This window comes from Podarcis cretensis, assembly GCF_951804945.1.
Source record: "Podarcis cretensis genome assembly, chromosome: 6".
Taxonomy (NCBI): domain Eukaryota; kingdom Metazoa; phylum Chordata; class Lepidosauria; order Squamata; family Lacertidae; genus Podarcis; species Podarcis cretensis.
This window is the reverse complement of record NC_137175.1, coordinates 42,241,606-42,260,176: the sequence shown is the minus strand read 5'-3', so window position 1 is coordinate 42,260,176 and position 18,571 is coordinate 42,241,606. Positions and strand designations below refer to the sequence as shown.

Sequence of the window (18,571 nt, the reverse complement as noted above, 5' to 3'; positions counted from 1 at the left end):
GAGTTTTCCAAACTTGCTGGCATATTGAATGTAGCACCTTAACAGCATCATCTTTTAAAATTTTAAATAGTTCAGCTGGAATACCATCACTTCCACTGGCCTTGTTATTTGCAGTGCTTTCTAAGGCCCATTTGACTTCACTCTCCAGGATGTCTGGCTCAAGGTCAGCAACCACACTACCCGGGGTATATGAGACATCCGTTTCTTTCTGGTATAATTCCTCTGTGTATTCTTGCCACCTCTTCTTGATGTCTTCTGCTTCTGTTAGGTCCTTTCCACTTTTGTCCTTTATTATGGAAATCTTTGTACGAAATGTTCCTTTCATATCTCCAATTTTCTTGAACAGATCTCTGGTTCTTCCCATTCTATTGCTTTCCTCTATTTCTTTGCATTGCTTGTTTAAGAAGGTCTTCTTGTCTCTCCTTGCTATTCTTTGGAAATCTGCATTCAATTTCCTGTATGTTTCACAATCTCCCTTGCATTTTGCTTGCCTTCTCTCCCCCGCTATTTGTAAGGCCTCATTGGACAGCCACTTTGCTTTCTTGCATTTCCTTTTCATTGGGATGGTTTTCGTTGCTGCCTCCTGTATAATGTTACGAGCCTCCATCCATAGTTCTTCAGGCACTCTGTCCACCAAATCTAAATCCTTAAACCTGTTCCTCACTTCCACTGTGTATTCATAAGGGATTTGACTTAGATTGTATCTTACCGGCCCAGTGGTTTTTCCTACTTTCTTCAGTTTAAGCTTGAATTTTGCTATAAGAAGCTGATGATCTGAGCCACAGTCAGCTCCAGGTCTTGTTTTTGCTGACTGTATAGAGCTTCTCCATCTTTGGCTGCAGAGAATATAATCAATCTGATTTCGATGCTGCCCATCTGGTGATGTCCATGTGTAGAGTCGTCTCTTGTGTTGTTGGAAAAGCGTGTTTGTGATGACCAGCTTGTTCTCTTGACAGAACTTTATTAGCCTTTGCCCTGCTTCGTTTTGATCTCCAAGGCCAAACTTGCCAGTTGTTCCTTTTATCTCTTGACTCCCTACTTTAGCATTCCAATCCCCTATAATGAGAAGAACATCCTTCTTTGGTGTCACTTCTATAAGGTGTTGTAAGTCTTCATAGAATTGGTCAATTTCAGTTTCTTCAGCACCAGTAGTTGGTGCATAAACTTGGATTACTGTGATGTTAAAAGGTCTGCCTTGGATTCGTATCGAGATCATTCTATCATTTTTGAGATTGCATCCCAGTACAGCTTTTGCCACTCTTTTGTTGACTATGAGGGCCACTCCATTTCTTTTATGGGTTTCTTGCCCACAGTAGTAGATATGATGGTCATCCGAACTGAATTCACCCATTCCGGTCCATTTTAGTTCACTGATGCCCAGGATGTCAATATTTATTCTTGCCATCTCATTTTTGACCACCTCCAACTTACCCATGTTCATGGTTCTTACATTCCAGGTTCCTATGCAATATTTTTCTTTACAGCATTGGACTTTCCTTTCGCTTCCAGGCATATCCGCAACTGAGCGTCCTTTCGGCTTTGGCCCAGCCGCTTCATCAGCTCTGGATCTACTTGTACTTGCCCTCCGCTCTTCCCCAGTAGCATGTTGGATGCCTTCCGACCTGAGGGGCTCATCTTCCAGCGTCATAACTTTTATATGCCTGTTGTCTTTGTCCATGGAGTTTTCTTGGCAGGGATACTGGAGTGGCTTGCCGGTTCCTCCTCCAGGTGGATCACGTTTGGTCAAAACTCTCCACTATGACCTGTTCATCTTGGGTGCCCTGCTCGGCATAGTTCATAGCTTCTCTGAGTTCTTCAAGCCCCTTCGCCACGGCAAGGCAGTGATCCATGAAGGGGATCAGACCATTTAAATTATCCCAAACTGGCTGGCATCACTGAATCAGTTTCAGAGGCTCCCTCTGGGAGACAGGGAGCTGCCTGGTGTTATGATCGCTGCCCACCAACAAGTTAGTTGTGGGGGGAGCCTACTGAGGGCACCCCGCCCTAGCCACCCTAGGGTCAGGCTCTCACAGATCAAAACTATGTCAATACCTGTTATCTGTTATGTATGATGTACTGCCACTTCACAGACACAGAAATGACCAAAGTGGAAATTAGTCTGTAAGCCAGTCCTCAGAAAAGGATTTGCTCAAGGAAATGCAAGATGTCTGGTCATAATGGGGAACTGAGACAATGGTTCCTCTGTTCTTGACCTGAACTTTGATCTTTCCAAGCTTCCGTAATCGAAATCAATGGAACTCCAGAGCATTGTTGATTGTTCTGGTGGCTTGGCCCTCCCTCTCCTGCCAGGATTCTTTTGCTCCTGTTCAAGCTCTCCTAGGAGAGACATTGTTTTGTTCTGCAGCAGCTGCTTGACCTATCCTAGCTGAGCCAAAACTAAAGTACAAAACGTAGAGTTCCTCAGGTACAATTGCATTTATCTTGGTCAGTGGGATATGAAGTGGCAGGGAATATTTCACTCAGGTTTGGCCTTGAAAGCCAAGGAAGCTTTCTCCTCCCCTGCTCAACTTCGATTACTGGCCTTGCTTTCCTGTATGTGCATATTTCAAAGGGGAAGCCTGCGTCATCACCTATTCTTTCCATAATCATTGAGACCATTAAAGTTCAGTCATTCTTTCCAGGTGCATTATAGCTACACACAATGATAATGCAAACTCTACAATGAAAATCATATTTATCCTTCAAGGAGCTTGTGATTGTAATCTTCTGCACACTTACCTGGGAATAAGCCCCACTGAATGTAATAGGTCTTGCTTCTGAGTCTGCATGCATATGGCTGTGCTTTAAAGGAATGTTGTATAACATCAGAACAGCCTTGCAAAGCAGGGTAGGCTGAAAGAGGTGGACTTCTCCAATCACCCAGTGCTTCCCACTTGCTTCACTATGCTGTCTCTGTGTACAGGCAGGAAGGTATAACTGCCATATAACAAGAAATACCACATATTATCCAGAAAGATAGAATGGCTGCATGCAGCCTGGGCAGCAAAAAGAAAACATGCACAGCACAGCTGCACAGAGGAGTTGAGTATTTTGCTGAATCAGTTGACCTCCATGAGCCACATAGCACCCATACTGAGCTGCACAGGAATGTAGGAGGGTTCAGGAATTAGGCATGCCTAGCATACATACTCACACACTCAAATAAGCACCTGGGCACATGAGATAAATGCCCATACTTGCATGCATATGGACACTTATGTGTAAACCTTTCTGCCTCTCTCTTTTGCTAGTATGAAGCCAAAAGACGCATTTCTGCAGAATCTGCCCTGCGGCACCCTTACTTTACGGCACTCGGTGAACAAGTGCACCTCCTTCCTGAGAGTAAGTGTGTGACCACTGCTGCATGGAGCAGCTATATTCTTCTCCCCTGCTTTGACTGTACAGGTGACTCACTAAATCTACGGTAGTTCAAGGAGCACAGCCTGTTTTCCTTATTGCTGGCTTAAAAGAAAGGGGATGGGGAGTTTGAGTGCAAGGAGAGAGATAGTTCCCAGAAAATGAACTGCTGCCGGGATGAACCACCACTGACATTTTTGGTAAAACTTAGTACAGTAGTCTCTTTGCACAGACAACACTACTTGGAAAGATTAGAAGCAGTTCTAAGAGAGTCATACAGCATCAAGGACTTTACTGGAAACCTAAGGCTTATGCTGAGACCTTTATTCCCTTCCTGCCACCCACACACACTGGTATACCAGACAGACATTTCATAAGTCTCCTGCAATCCTTGTTTTCTGTAGTATAAAAATGGGGCTGATGGCTGCTCTCCTATACACACTTACCTGAGAGCAATTCCTATTAAACTTAGTGGTCCTTGCTTCTAAGTAAATCTGCATAGGATCAGAATGGCAAGTGAACTGTGAGCAATACAGTCCATATTCTCTGCCCTTTATCTTCAACTTGGGGTACCTCTTCCTGTCTCTATGCTTCTGTCTCAGTTTTCTGCAGAAATTTTTTGAGGTACGGTAATTCTCATCCCCTCTGTCCTTGTCTCCTCACCCACCCTTTTCCTCCAGCTGCCTCCATCTTTTCTCTGAAAGAAATACAACTTCAAAAGGACCCTGGCTATCGAGGCTCAAGCTTCCAGCATTCTGGTAGGTACCTGATGCTTTTTTGGTCTCATTGTCTTGTGGGGTGGGAGATGAGCGAGTTTCAGGGCCTTTCAGAAACATGTTGTCTTCTGTGCTACTGAGCCACTCAGTCGTAAGTCTCCCAAGTGTAAAGCAGCCATGTTGCAACTTGATCTCATAGCACACTTCTTTGTGTGTGCTAAAGCATTATTGAAGCCTGATTTTGCTGCCACCTAGTTATAGCCATTGCAATCCAAAGTCCATCTTGTAAGTACCCTGGTGTAGTTAGCAAAATGGAAAGGGGGAGGGTAGTGTCCATCAAATCTTTTGCCCTGCTAATAGTAGGATCCCAGTAGGCCAAACTTCCTTCTCACTTGTTCTTATGACATTCCCTGGACAAAAGATCTGACAGTGCTTCTTTACAATAGACAATCCCACTCATATGTACACCTTGAATGGGAAGCTTTTAATGTTCCTGTCCCTTGCTGTTCCTGTCCCTGTATCTTGCTGTGTGCACTTGCCCAATTTCCAAGTCCGTTTGTTCTGAATGTAGCCTTAGTTATGGTGACAAAGTTGATCTATAAGCATTATCCAGGTTCCTGGGCTCTATTGGCTGGCTGTCCTTTTTTAAGACTGTTTCAAATACATATTTTAACTATTATTATTATTATTATTATTATTATTATTATTTATTACTACTACATCCCACCTTTCCTGCAAGAGGCTGAAGGTGCTGGTGTACATGGTTCCTGCCCCCCCTCCCCTCTTATTTTATCCTCACAACAAGGCATGAAGGCAGTGAGCAGTATTTGAAGTATTAGCTAGCGTGCAGCACAGCATGGCCTAACTGCTTCTGAGCGATGAACTTCAATAAACCTTACAATGTCCAGAGCCGCTCTCTGGTACTTGTTGTGACTGCTGTGATAATTTAAATCATTATAAACCTTTAGAGGCTGAGGAAGAAGGGACTGAGCAGCTTTCTCTCTCACGAACTCCGTCTTATCCAAATATCCATCTTCACACGGCACCCTTCCTCACGTGCAGTTCAGCATGATGCCCACACTTGAGGGTTCTGTGAGAACAAAAGAATTGCACAAATCAAAGAGGAAAGCCAGAAGTTTCAAATTTGGGTATTAGGATACATTGTGCAAATGTATATTTTTTTCGCATTTATATGATTTATGGGATCGTGACTTCAGATTTTGCCTCACCTTGGCATAGAAGCTGTCAGCCCCCCCCCCATCCTTTTCCCATGCTAGAGATTGTTAGAAAAAAATGTTAATCAAATACTGTGTACATTTCTGGTTCTAAAAGGATATTGTGGAGCTAGAAAAGGAACAGAAAGGGTCTTGCGCTCTTAAGTTCCTCGGGATTTATAAGGGCACCTTTATCTGCCCTTCCCCCTGGAATAATGTACCCCTAAAGAGAGTAAGCTGCCTTATACTAAATCAGAGCATTGATCCATCTAGCTCGACTGCTTCAGTTTGCAGAATTGGCACTATTGCAGGTGCCACATAATACTTGTTCCGCATTTGTAAGAACTTAATCATTTAGCGCAGGCATAGGCAAACTCGGCCCTCCAGATGTTTTGAGACTGCAGTTCCCATCATCCCTGACCACTGGTCCTGTTAGCTAGGGATAATGGGAGATGTAGTCCCAAAACATCTGGAGGGCCGAGTTTGCCTATGCCTGGTTTAGTAGCAGCAAAAACACTTTGAAACCCCCTGCCTATTGATATCAAGCAGGCACCTTCACTGTATTCTTTTCAGTGCCTGCTAAATATATTCTTGTTTAGACAGGCCTTCCCAGATGCTTAGAAATACTGGAGTGACTTTTAATCTATTTTAGTATATTCTATTTTAGTAGAATGACTGCAATTTTTTCTTGATTTCTTTTTTTCCCCCTGTTTGTAAACTGCTTTGAGGGTTGTTGTTTTTTACAATCAAGCGATGCATAAATTTTAAGAAATAAATGAATGAATAGCTCAACATTGCCTACACTGACTGGCAGCAGCTCTCCAAGTATTCAGACAGGATTTTCTCCCAGTTCTACCTGGATATGCCAGGGATTGAACCTGAGATCTCCTGCATGCAAAGTCCTGTGGAACTACAGCTCCAAGCCATGTGGGAAATCTGTGGCAGAGAAGAAATTGCATTCTGAGTTCCACCTTAGCCACTTAGAGCGATGCTCAGTATCTTGAGCATGAATCCTCCTCTAAAACTGGAGAAATGTAATGAACAAGGCAACCTTTAGGAATCATCACATTCCTGTGATGATGTGGCTCTGTGAACAATGAAGCTCTTGACTGCTGAAGTGTCACAGACAGTCCATTATGCTAGACCATACCCTATGGGCAAAAGCTCAGGGGACAAAAGATTCCTTGCGAAGGTAGACTGTGTGTTTGAACTGATAATTCAGGTGTATGGAAATTGCACTTACATCACCTTCTGTGCAAAGGGATCGAGCTACATTATGTTATAATTATCCCTCAAAATGTGAGGGATAACAACTGGAGATAAAACTGGGCTTGGGAGGCTGGTTCAGTGACCGAACCCCAATATTGTGCCAGAGATCCCTATGCAGAGGCTTTGTCCTTGCATGCCTCAGTTCCCCGTATGTTGCCACCCTGTTCTGTGGAGGAAAACTCCTCTTTGAAATACCCTTTGCTGTGTAATCTTCCAGGCTTTGACCCATCATTCTCAGGCCTTTTTAACATTTCTCATTTCCCCCCAGCTCGAGGAAAGAACAGGAGGCAGAGCATATTTTAAACCTGGTTTAACTCATTCATTGCATCACTGGGGAGATCAAAGCACTGAGAAGGGAGAGGACCACACAGATCCCATGGAGGCCACGCTCAGAATGATGAAGGCCGGTATCGATACAACCAAAGCTGCCCTGCATTACAAAACTGCTGCATGACTGCTTTCCAGGATTCCACAACTTTCAGCAGTCCCCCACCCACAACACCCCAAAAAGACCTGTTGCCTGGCCCAGCCCCCATCCATCACACAGCAATTGGCATAATCCTACTCTCTGGATGAGGATCAAGCAATTAACTGCCCCAAGTACGCTTGCTGCTGCTTTAGAGGGAAGCAACATGGAGGCAGCAAGCCAGGGCCAAGATCTCACTGCAGAGTCAACACCTGCTTTGCTTCTTAGATGACGTGTCATGATGAATGTGCAGAATTCCATTCTTTGTTTCTCCTCCCACCCCCATCACCAGGCGACTCCTAGGACAACATGATGAGTATGATATTAACAGCAGGAAAGCCCTTTGATCCACTTTTTTGCAGAGTTCTCTGGCTTTGAACTGAAAAGGAAACCTGTTTTCTTTTGAGTTGCTTCTGCTCTCTTTATCGGGAATGAATCTCAATTCCAAATGGTACAAACATTTAAGAGCGAGGATGGGAGTGGGGAGGCCTTTTGCTGGATTTTCTTTGCCCTCTCGCTCCCTGCCTCATTCTGTTTCCCAGTGTTTGTTTTCTGAACTGAAGTTGCTATACAAGGAATCGTGATTTCTTAGATTTCTTAGATTTCTACCCAGTGTTTCTGAGAATCTCTCTGTAGCTCGTCCTGAGAATCATTCATCAGAAACCTAAATAAATAGGTGCACTTTCGCTACAAAAGAGATCCAGGATCCCAATAATTCAGGAATTGCAGAAACAGCTGAGTCCCTATAAAATGTGACAGAACTCAAGCCATTCTTCCATTTGCTATTCCAAGTTTCTTTTGTGGATTCTGCCTTTGTGACCAGAGTTCAAAGATATTCTGTCCCATTACTTTTTGCCCATATCACCAGGGAAAGAAACCTTATTTAATAACCAGTAAATGTTTTCAAAGGACACACATGCACACAAACTGAAATCCATGCATGTTTACTCAGAAGTATATCCTGTTATATCAGTAGGGCTTACTTCCATGTAAGTTTGCAAAGGCCTGCAGCCATATGAACCCAGTGAAATCTATAGGACCTAAGTGTGCTCTTAGGTTCCAGGGCAGGCAGTTTGTTTTTGCTGCATCAGCAACAGTTGCTATTCAGGCAAGTCAAACAAGGCTCTTTGGGGAACATGTCTCCAAAAGGGCAGGCCAGCTCTGAAAATGTCTTGATTGTGAACGTTAAAAAACAGAATCTGAACTTCTGTCACTTTTCCTGTATTGGTCTATTTTTATTTCAACCGTCAGCTAACCACCAGCGGGGTGTGTGTGTGGACAGAAATGTCATGAGAAAATAGCACATTCTTATAATCAGATATGGTTTCTTGCCTGCCTGTTCTGAGGTCTTATCCTGATTATAAGATTCAATCGGTACAGCCTCATGAGAGAAATAACCCCTCAGAGTTCCAGTCACTAAAAGGAGACATTTGACTGAGTGATATTTCTGAATACTGGCAGAACCATACAGGGATCTGTATGGTGCAGTAAACCAAGCAAACAGCTGAATTTACCAAGAAGCAGATTCCATAAGGAGCGCCAAGTGAACTGCCTCCTCTCTTTATCTCTCTGTGATTTATCTTTTTTTAAATAAACTCCTGGCCAGGCAGGGTTTAGAGACAGAGATGGTGGCATTGCTGCCCTTTAAGTTGAAAACTTAGGTAAATAAGTTAGCATTGTAGTTCCCCTTCTTAAGGCGAGGTGTTTGGGACCAGGAAAGATTTTACTGCAAATATTGCATGTATTTCTATCCAAGGCAAATAATTGGGTGTCTAATACAAATCAATATGTGAAATTCAGCCTCTTCCCTCCTGCTGCTTTTTACCCAGCAATGCTGCAGGGACAGTGGAATCTACAACTGACAGAATTCCCCTTCTCTGCAACTCTTAAGGGCATGACTGGGTCTGGACTCAAGATGGAGCGATCCTATGACCTCTTGACATCTTGAGCCCTTCAGACTTCCCTTGCCTGTCCACTCCTTCCTGATCACAATGCACAACCCTTCCTCCTGCGCTCTGTGTGATGTTTTACCCCAGACTTTCTTTTCTCATCCTATCTTCATGCTGTGTCACCTGCAGCTCTTGTTTCCTCAAGCCACTGCTTTTCAACCCACTTCCTGCTTTCATCCATTTGCTTTAACCATCCTTTCTCTTGGTCTACCTGTGCAGTATTCCTCATAACATAGCTCCCTAATAGTGGCTACCTTGGAGTTCATTCAAAATCCCTCTTGCAAGAAGCTGCTTGGTTTCTTGTTTCTTTTCCTCAGGCGTCCTTAATCCCTTCAAGTTCTTGTTTCTCAGTTCACAGGCTACTTTGTACCCTTCCTTTAACCACCTTGCCTCTGGATCCTATGTTGTTTAAGCTTCCCTACCTCCTGGAGCTTTGCACTGCCCCACAAAGTTGTTCCTATCTCTACAGCTTCCATTCAGCCTTAAACTTCAGCCAGACTGCCATCTTTCCCTTCCCTCACAGAAGTTGAACAGAAAATATTCTGACAACTTTAGTTTCCTGAACCTGCAGATAAACACATTTTACATTGACACACCATTTCAGCCAAACTGTTTGGAACAAATTGGGCCTCTCAAAATAAGGTGGTCCAGGCATATTCAGAGGATGCTTATGTGTGCCAAAGTATTTTCATCTGTAGATTAAGAGGTAAATAAATGTTTAGAAGAAGTTTGACAGCCTGTCAAGGAGCTATGCACATGGACCTCCAAGATCTATGGACTGCAGAGGGCAGCTGGGCCAGGTAATGTTGAGTGTGTCAGTTGAAGTGGGAGAAGAAAAATGGACAGGCGGATTTGCCTGCTTGAGTTTCTTAAGAATATTATTGGGGTGGGGGGAGGCTAGGGTTAACTGGGTGCATCCCATAAGTTTAAAAAAAAAAAAACACCACTCCTCAACATGCTGTATTTTTTCCCCTCACTTTCTTACACTCAGATTGAGGGCTGGCATCCAGCCTCAAAACTCCATCCTTAAAGCTCTGTCTTTAAAGTTTTCAGGAGGAGGGCACCTTCTCTGCCACTCTACCAACCCTGAACAGTACTACAGTGGTCCTGTTCCAACCTAGAACAGGCCCTTTTCCCACCACGATGTTTTGTTACAGGTGCCTTGTAGATTTTGCAAGAGTAAACTGTAACAAGTCTAAACCTTCAGTCTTATACTTGCTTACATGAGAGTAAGCCCCATTGAACTCAGTGGGATTCATTTCTGAATAGACATGTGTAGGGTTGCCCTATTAGTGTGGTGCAGGAAAAAGCAAAGCACTTCTCTAATCAATGGAAATAAATAACCAAGCACAGCTCACCAGCTTTTCTCTTCACCATATGCAAATGAAGCAAATTTTGAATGTTTTTGTGAAGTCGGGTTATTAGACTAATAACATATGTCCCAATAAACACTCTGTTGAGCTGAGCTTATAATGGTATTGTTTACCTCATTCCATGCTCAGATTGGGTGCTTCAAATAATTGACTGCATGCGAATGCTTAATAGTCACTTAGTATTGACTGAGCTTCGCTGGCTATAGTGGCTCAACTGACAGTCCTATTTATGAGTTAACAGCTCAGCTGCCTGTTTGATCCTTAGATGAAATTGCTCCCACAAGACACCGACTAAGCAAAGCATTTAATCGTATGCTAATGCTCAGCACCTAGGTTGCCTTATGGAGATCAATACGTTAAGAATTAGGCTTGTGCCCAAGTACCTTGGTAGCTTGCTGTAATAAATCTCTTCCAAGGTAATAGGATGATAATCCATATTTCTGCTTTAAAATAATGGGTTGGGGGCATATGCCCCTTTCCATAAAACTTATAGATAGATTTGTACACCAGAAAGCTGCCTTTGGTTTTTATCTTGCCCTTACGTAATAACGCTTGATTCACTTGCAGGGCAATCCTAAGCAACCTCACAATGAAGTCCCAATGAGTTCAGTTTTGCTTCATCCCTATTGGGTTTGTATTTAGGATTGCAGCATACGAACATATATTTTGGCATAGTGGGGCTTACTTCTGAGTAAACATGCGTAGCATGTTAACCATCTTGAGTCCAAATTTTTGCAGATTCTAGCTTCAGCACTTTTATTGTTATTCTCCCTTGGTGTTTGAAAGTCCCATTCAGGAATCTGGCAGGATTTTCTGCCTCCCCTCAGGTGGTGGCCCAACATGGAGTTCTGAGCACCTGAAGCAAAATAAACTCTATAAATTCAAAGCCTGCTGATGTCATGCTGGAGGAGGGGAGGCATCAACATAACCATACTATCAGAAGCTCTAACAAAGGTTTCCAGACCTAAACAAATATACATGCCTGTGAAAAAGCATCGGCTTTAATACAATGCTTTCCTAGAGAGAGATAAGAGCAGTGTAGCATACATCTATCCTTTTGGGGCTGATGGGGGATAACAAAATTAATATAGTGCAGTGCATATTGGGGCCAAAGTCAAATTAGTACAGTATTCCCCAACCATAGAATCATAGGATTGTAGAGTTGGAAGGGACCCTGAGGATCGTCTAGTTCAGGCTTCCTCAACCTCGGCCCTCCAGATGTTTTTGGCCTGCAACTCCCATGATCCCAACTAGCAGGACCAGTGGTCAGGGATGATGGGAATTGTAGTCTCAAAACACCTGGAGGGCCAAGGTTGAGGAAGCCTGATCTAGTTCAACTAATCTCAACTAAATCATCCATGACAGACGGCCATCCAACCTCTACTTATAAACCTCCAATGAAGAAGAGTCCACAACCTTCCTAGGGAGTCTGTTCCACTGTCAAACAGCTCTTGCTGTTAGAAAGTTCTTCCTAATGTTTAGTCGGAATCTCCTTTCTTGTAAGGAGTAGCAGTCAGTGCCACCCGGATGAAATCAGTACATCCCTCTTGACTTCTTTGAGTGTCTTCATCTACACATCTTCCAATGGCTTTGAACAAAATCCCAGAGCTTGCTTAATTGAGACTATGAAAGCGACTCTCATCTTGACCCAGCGATTTCATTGCACATGTACACCAGCAGCTTACTAGTGCTGTTCCATAATTCTTATTCACTTCAGTGGGATTTTCCTGTGAAAAGAATCCCAGTGTCCTCAATTTAAATGCCCACAGAACCTCAGCAGAACTTGTGCCTAGAACTTAATGCAATGTCTTTGCAGCTGATGCATGTAACCTCCTCCTACAAAACCTGACCTAAGGGATACTATAACTGTGTCTGCAAAGTCCTTGAACAGCAGGGAAAGGTTATCCTGGCATTTATATGCAATTACGCAAAAAAACTCCTGCTGAACTTCCTCTTGCCAGTCTGCTGTTAAAGATCTAGGAGTTTTGCTGCAGGGGGAGGGGACGCTGGCAATCCTACATAAAACTTGGGGGTACTGTATGTAGTTTTTCTGCAAGGGTGCAAACGTGTGTCACGATTCAGCAGAGGGAGTAATACACAACTCTCTTGTTTCTACTGACCAAAAAAAAAGAGAAAAGAAACAAAACAATGCACTGTAAAACATGTAGAAGTTAAAATCACATGCTTTAAAAGTTCAATATTCACAACTAACAAAGAAACCGTTTAAACCACATGGTGATTCATAGCTACAGACATTAAATCTTATTCAGAATGTTCTTCTTCAATCAACAATAAATAAAAGATATCTATCTTTAAGCATCCTAGATGTTGGTGCTGACCTTTAAAGCCCTAAACGGCCTCGGCCCAGTGTATCTGAAGGAGTATCTCCATCCGCATCATTCAACCCGGACACTGAGGTCCAGTGCCAAGGGCCTTCTGGCGGTTCCCTCACTGTGAGAAGTGAAGTTACAGGGAACCAGGCAGAGGGCCTTCTCGGTAGTGGCACTCACCTTGTGGAACGCCCTCCCATCAGATGTCAAAGAAATAAACAACTATTTGACGTTTAGAAGATATCTGAAGGCAGCCCTGTTTATGGAAGTTGTTAATTACTGGTGTTTTAATGTATTTTTAATCTTTTCTTGGAAGCCACCCAGAGTGGCTGGTGAAACCCAACCAGATGAGCAGGGTATAAATAATAAATTATTATTATTGTTATAGCTGTTTTGCACATTCACATGCCCAACTTTTCTATTCAAATTTTGCTTCAGCCTCACTCTCTGCAATCCTTGCATGGCCAAAACTTTGAGTGACCGTGGATTTGGGGCAGCTGGTCCAATAAATTTTGCTACTTGTGGGAGAGCAGCAGAAAAGGTGTTCGACCTCCCTGGCTGTAAAAATACAACAAAAAGTAAATGTAAAAACCTAACAATTTTCTGCTCTTTCATGACGTCCCAAATCTGCTACCTGAGGCAGCTGCCTCACTCTGCCCAACACCAGCGTTGGCCTCAGGAGACCTGGACAATGGTGGCTAACAAGTGATTTAATATATCAGCAGGTTCTGTTTGATGCAAGACCTGTAAAGGGAAGCAGGAGAATGTGCCGACATTGTGTAGCATGGAATGTGACCATTCTGTACCTCCACCTAGTACATAGTGAGCTATAGCATGCTGTAATAGAGAACCAGTACAATCTAAATCTTGCCATTCCCATTAACATAAATCCTTCACCTCTTGGCTTTGTTAGTACAGAGCAGATCCAGGGTCTGAAATGCAAGGAAATGTCTGAGCAAAAGACCAGAGCTGAAAAGTGGTTTCCTATGGCTATTGGGGAGAGCGGAATTAGGAACCTTCTCTGAAGCTGAAAGCCTGTTCCTGTAACTTGTTCCTCTGCCCACTATTGAATAATTTAGCCAGGTTTCCCCCACAGCTCCTTCCTGAAGGATTTCTCATTGTCAGGACCCTGTTATTTATTAGGTCATGTCTGGCTATCGTTGTGAGTAAGAGATAACCCCTTTTGTTCCAGTGCAGTTCAATGGCTCTTTACTCCTATTCAACTAAGTGATAATTGTGTGCAAATATTTGGCTCTAGGCTGTGTGAGCCTTGATTTATAATCCTGCTTTGCTTGCCCACTCATGTGGCTTGGCAGACTCTGTTCCAGTCGGTGGCTGTGTTTGTTTGTGTGCAGACGCACACACTGCCTGTATGACTTTTCCTTTTTCCCTTGTGTCTGAGTAAGCGCTTGCAAGTCAGTAAGTCTGCGTAGGTATCATTCTAGCAGAGGCAGTAACAACACTGGCATGTTCCCTTTTGTAAAGTCACCTAGTCCCTCTGATTGTTTATATGCACTATATTCTCTTCACTGGAGATGACCAGACTGTTATTAGAGCGCAGTGGTAAATGGTTGCCATAATTATTTTGAGACATTCGACTCCTCTGTATACACTACCTGTGTCCACTGCAAAGGAATCCAGCTACTTGGGCAACTTGTGGTTCTGCAGGTGTTGTTGATCTCCAACTTCCACCAGCCCCAGGCAGCATGGCCAATGGTCAGGGGTGATGGCACTTGTAGACAAGCAATGTCTGGAGGGTCAAAGCAGCCCCAGCCCTGAGCTGCAGTCCTATACATATTTTCTCTCTCCCTCTCTCTCTCCCTATATATATACAGTCATACCTTGGGCTGAAGTAGCTTCGGGATGAATATTTTTGGGTTGCGCTCCACGGTGACCCGGAAGTAATGGAGCGCATTACTTCCGGGTTTCGCCGTTCACACATGCGCAGGCGCTTAAAATGACGTCATGCATGGAACCAGCGAATCGTGACCTGCGGACACGGGTTGCATTTGCTTCAGGATGTGAACGGGGCTCTGGAACGAATCCCGTTCGCATCCAGAGGTACCACTGTGTGTGTGTGTGTGTGTATATATATTTCTTGTACTCATGCCAATTTTCCCTTTCCTTTCTTCATCCTGAAGAATTCAGTTCCTAATAACTATATTGATTCAACAAAAAACCTGTAATCTGAGGGAGCTAGATGGGACCCATTTTCCAACACAGAGCTTTGCCTTCTCCACCTTCAGCCTGAAATCTTGTACTCATACCTGGGAGTAAGACCTGTTGAACTCAAAGGGGCTTACCGGTACTTCTGAGTTGACATGCATGGGATTATGTGACCAACTACCTTGCCTTCTCAGATCTTGGCAAAAACTTGAAGTGGGGAAAATACATTATTAATGGATAATAGAAATTTTTGATTATGTTATTATTACATTTAAATCCTCCAGGGAACTCAAAGTTGCATGCATAGCTCCCTCTCTGCAGAGAGCTAGTGCTCTGTGATGCTTAGAGTGTTGAACTATGACCTGGGAGACCAGGGTTCAAATCTCTAATCTGTCAACTATTCTGCTTCTCATGGGGTTGTTCTGAGGATGAATGTGTTTGTTTTGTTTATTACATTTATATTTCACCTTTTCTCTGAAGAGCTCAAGGTGGAGGTGCATACTTCTCCTTTCCCCTTTTATCCCCACAACACCCTTGCAAGGTAGGTTAGGCTGAGAGTAATTGACTGGCCCAAGGTCACCCAGTGAGCTTCATGGCTGTGACTGAGAGGGGATTTGAACTCCGTTCTCTTGAGTCTGTCCAACTATTTAACCGTTATGCTATGCTGACTCTCTCCCTTTCCTCCAGCATATACTGGGAAACATGCATATTTTCTCCACCCCATCACTTCATTTCATCCCTCTCTCCCTCCCTCTTTCTCTCTCCCTCTCATGCATTGCTTTCACTTTAAAAGCAAAACAAGACTGAGTTAGAACATGACCTTGAGGTGTGCTTTTTTATTTTAAAAAATTGTTTACTTATTTAATTTAACACAGATGTGAAGGCAGTACAGGCAAGCAGGCAAATATCATGTGTTTCCAGCAGGTGCTAAGATCAGCTGATGGCAGGTTAGGAGCACAGGGCCCTGCAATGTCATGTTTTGAAGGTCCCCTTTGAAAACGCTTTCACTGTCCAACTCAGGCTCACTGGCGCCTGCCTAACGGTCTCTTTCTGAGCCCCAGCCTGTGGTCCTGCTTTCATAATTGCTGAGACCTGGGATGGGTTCACTTTTGGTCCTTTTCCTTCCCTTGTCTGGTTATGGGTATGAATCCACGTGGCCCATTTACACTACATACTGGATTTAAGTACAAAATCAGTGCACCGTACTTCATGTGCACCGTACTTTTCCTGATGAGGCCAGGATGTGAAACAGATGAGGCTTTGGAAACCAATAGCCACAGGCTGATGCCTGATCCATACTACTCTGGCTGTGCCTGTATCTACCTTAGTTCCTGTGTTGTAGAGTAATATGTGGAATGTGCCCAGATGCTCCCTTTCTTGTCTCTTGCTTACTGGTGCCCTGCAGCAAAGAGGCCCAAATGTAGCCCTGAGGTCAGAAACGCCCCCTTTGGTTTCTGCCTCACCCTCCACATCAAGTAGAGGAAGAAACATGTGTATTCAAGACGGCACAATATATCCTACTGTGAACATTCTCTTGTGCGATTCATACTGAAAATACAGATAATATATTTAAGTGTATTGTTATTGTACAAACAAAAGACATGTTTAAAGGGGAGATGATTGTATAAGATTTATTCCAAGTCAAGCAATGATGTTTTTAATGGAGAGTTTTGGAATAAATGGAAAAGTTACCAATATAAAAACTGTATTCATTTATCAGCGCAGTGTCTGAGTGTTTTATAAAGAATGGGTGGGTGTGGGTGTTTTGTATTGCAGACGTGACATGGATTATTGTGAATGTTGATCATTTTCTCACAGAGGCTGGTACGGCAAATATATCATAAATGCTACCAACGCTGGAAATAAACTTTGCTGAGTACCAGGTTGTTCTGATCAGAGATTTTATTTTGGAAAATAGAAATATGAAATGCCAATCTCCGTGTGTGTGTTTTTTTTGCTTTTAACTGCAAAGGCTGGCTATTCCAAATCCCTCCCACATGGTGTGGATAGAATCATTTTTAAAAGGAAGGTGCATTTTATGATAAAAGAACAGTTGCACAGCTTAAATTTGTTGTTGTTTAGTCGTGTCCAACTCTTTGTGACCCCATGGACCAGAGCACGGCAAGCACTCCTGTCTTCCACTGTCTCCTGCAGTTTGGTTAAACTCATGTTCGTAGCTTAAATTAAATTGACAGTTTAATGTATTGCTTTATGGTAATTATATGCCACATTTCAGGACAAAGCCGTCTTGAAGTTGCTTACAGAAAAGTACAAAGAGACGTGCCTGATACACATTGATGACATCTGTATCATCTGGACTCATGGAAGGGAGGCATTTGAGCAGTTGCACAAGGATTTCAATAAGCTTTACTGCAATATTGACCTACGCCTAGAACAGCCCATATAAGAGATTCACATAATGAGCATGAAAACCACTACCTTATAGAGGAAGCTATGCTACGCATCCTTACATGCTTCTAGCTCCCACCACAAAACCCACTGTCTCCAGCCAAGCCATACAATGCAACCACATTTGTTCAGATTCACCAGCCAGTGATTCACAGTGTAAGAATTCCTCAAAGTACAACACTTGCCCAGTAAATGGGGGGAAACAACAGAACAGCAAAGCAGGATTTGTACTCAGGAACCATCATCTATGGGGCAGACAGACTTAGAGAAGAAAGCAACAGAATACCATATGTCATGGTTTGCAATTAAAACCACTTCAGCATATTAGTGATCTGCAACTTCTCTTGACCAATGACACTTTGCACAGGCCTTGGGTGGAAGGGCTATACAGTGGTACCTCTGGTTACATACTTAATTTGTTCCAGAGGTCCATTCTTAACCTGGAACTGTTCTTAACCTGAAGCACCACTTTAGCTAATGGGGCCTCCTGCTGCTGCCGCGCCGCTGCTGTGCGATTTCTGTTCTCATCCTGAAGCAAAGTTCTTAACCCGAGGTACTATTTCTGGGTTAGCAGAGTCTGTAACCTGAAGGATATGTAACCTACAGTGGCTGTAACCCAAGGTACCACTGTACTTGCTTACTCTCTCTCTACTCAGCAGCAACAACAGACCACACATAACAACGATGCAGACACAGGGACCAGCCCCTATGGCATGCCCAGATGCCAACACTGTCCCGGTATATGCTCTGGCAACATTATTACAAGAACTAATGCCATCTACAACATTGAGCTCATTCACCTGCTTGACTTCCAATTTGATATCTGCCAGCAGTGCCTTTCTGCAGCCCATGTAGCAAAAACAGGCCAGTCTCTGTACCAGGGGTGGGGAACCTCCAGCCCACAGGTATAATTAGGTCTAGCTGGCCATTTTGGCACAAGCCATGCCCACCTGCCATTCACCTGGTGTCAAGTGGCAGGCAAAAAGGTTGGTTGGCTTGGGTCAACAGGGTGCACCATGCAGGGCTCTTTGCAAGGGGCAAAAATGCTTTGGAGTCCCCCAATTGGCACCTTCAAAGCATTATGAAAGGCTCAGTTGCTCAAAGTTCCAGGTCACTTTATGTCATTGTGATGTCAAGTGCCGGACCTGTCAAAATTTACCCACTGGGCAACTCAAGTTCCACACACTTGCTCTACACAAAAGAATGACAATTATAAGGTAAAGGTAAAGGTACCCCTGCCCATACGGGCCAGTCTTGACAGACTCTGGGGTTGTGCGCCCATCTCACTCAAGAGGCCAGGGGCCAGCGCTGTCCGGAGACAC

General features: G+C 43.6%; 1 protein-coding gene and 1 long non-coding RNA gene across 6 annotated transcripts in view; both read left to right on the top strand.

Moving 5' to 3' along the window:
• Window positions 1-9,701, top strand: part of CDK18 (cyclin dependent kinase 18) — a 106,427-nt gene extending 96,726 nt beyond the window's left edge. For all 5 annotated transcript variants that reach the window (XM_079979584.1, XM_079979583.1, XM_079979586.1 and 2 more), the window contains 3 exons: window positions 3,252-3,342; window positions 4,038-4,115; window positions 6,825-9,701. In XM_079979584.1, the coding sequence (XP_079835710.1) occupies window positions 3,252-3,342; window positions 4,038-4,115; window positions 6,825-6,859 (204 nt within the window). In that variant the 3' untranslated portion in view covers window positions 6,860-9,701. The remainder of the gene's footprint in view (window positions 1-3,251; window positions 3,343-4,037; window positions 4,116-6,824) is intronic.
• Window positions 9,702-11,156: 1,455 nt separating this feature from the next.
• On the top strand, window positions 11,157-16,722 carry LOC307218154. The gene is made up of 2 exons (XR_013839830.1): window positions 11,157-11,505; window positions 11,663-16,722. It is a non-coding gene; the product is annotated as an uncharacterized lncRNA (long non-coding RNA).
• The last annotated feature ends 1,849 nt before the right edge of the window (window positions 16,723-18,571 follow it).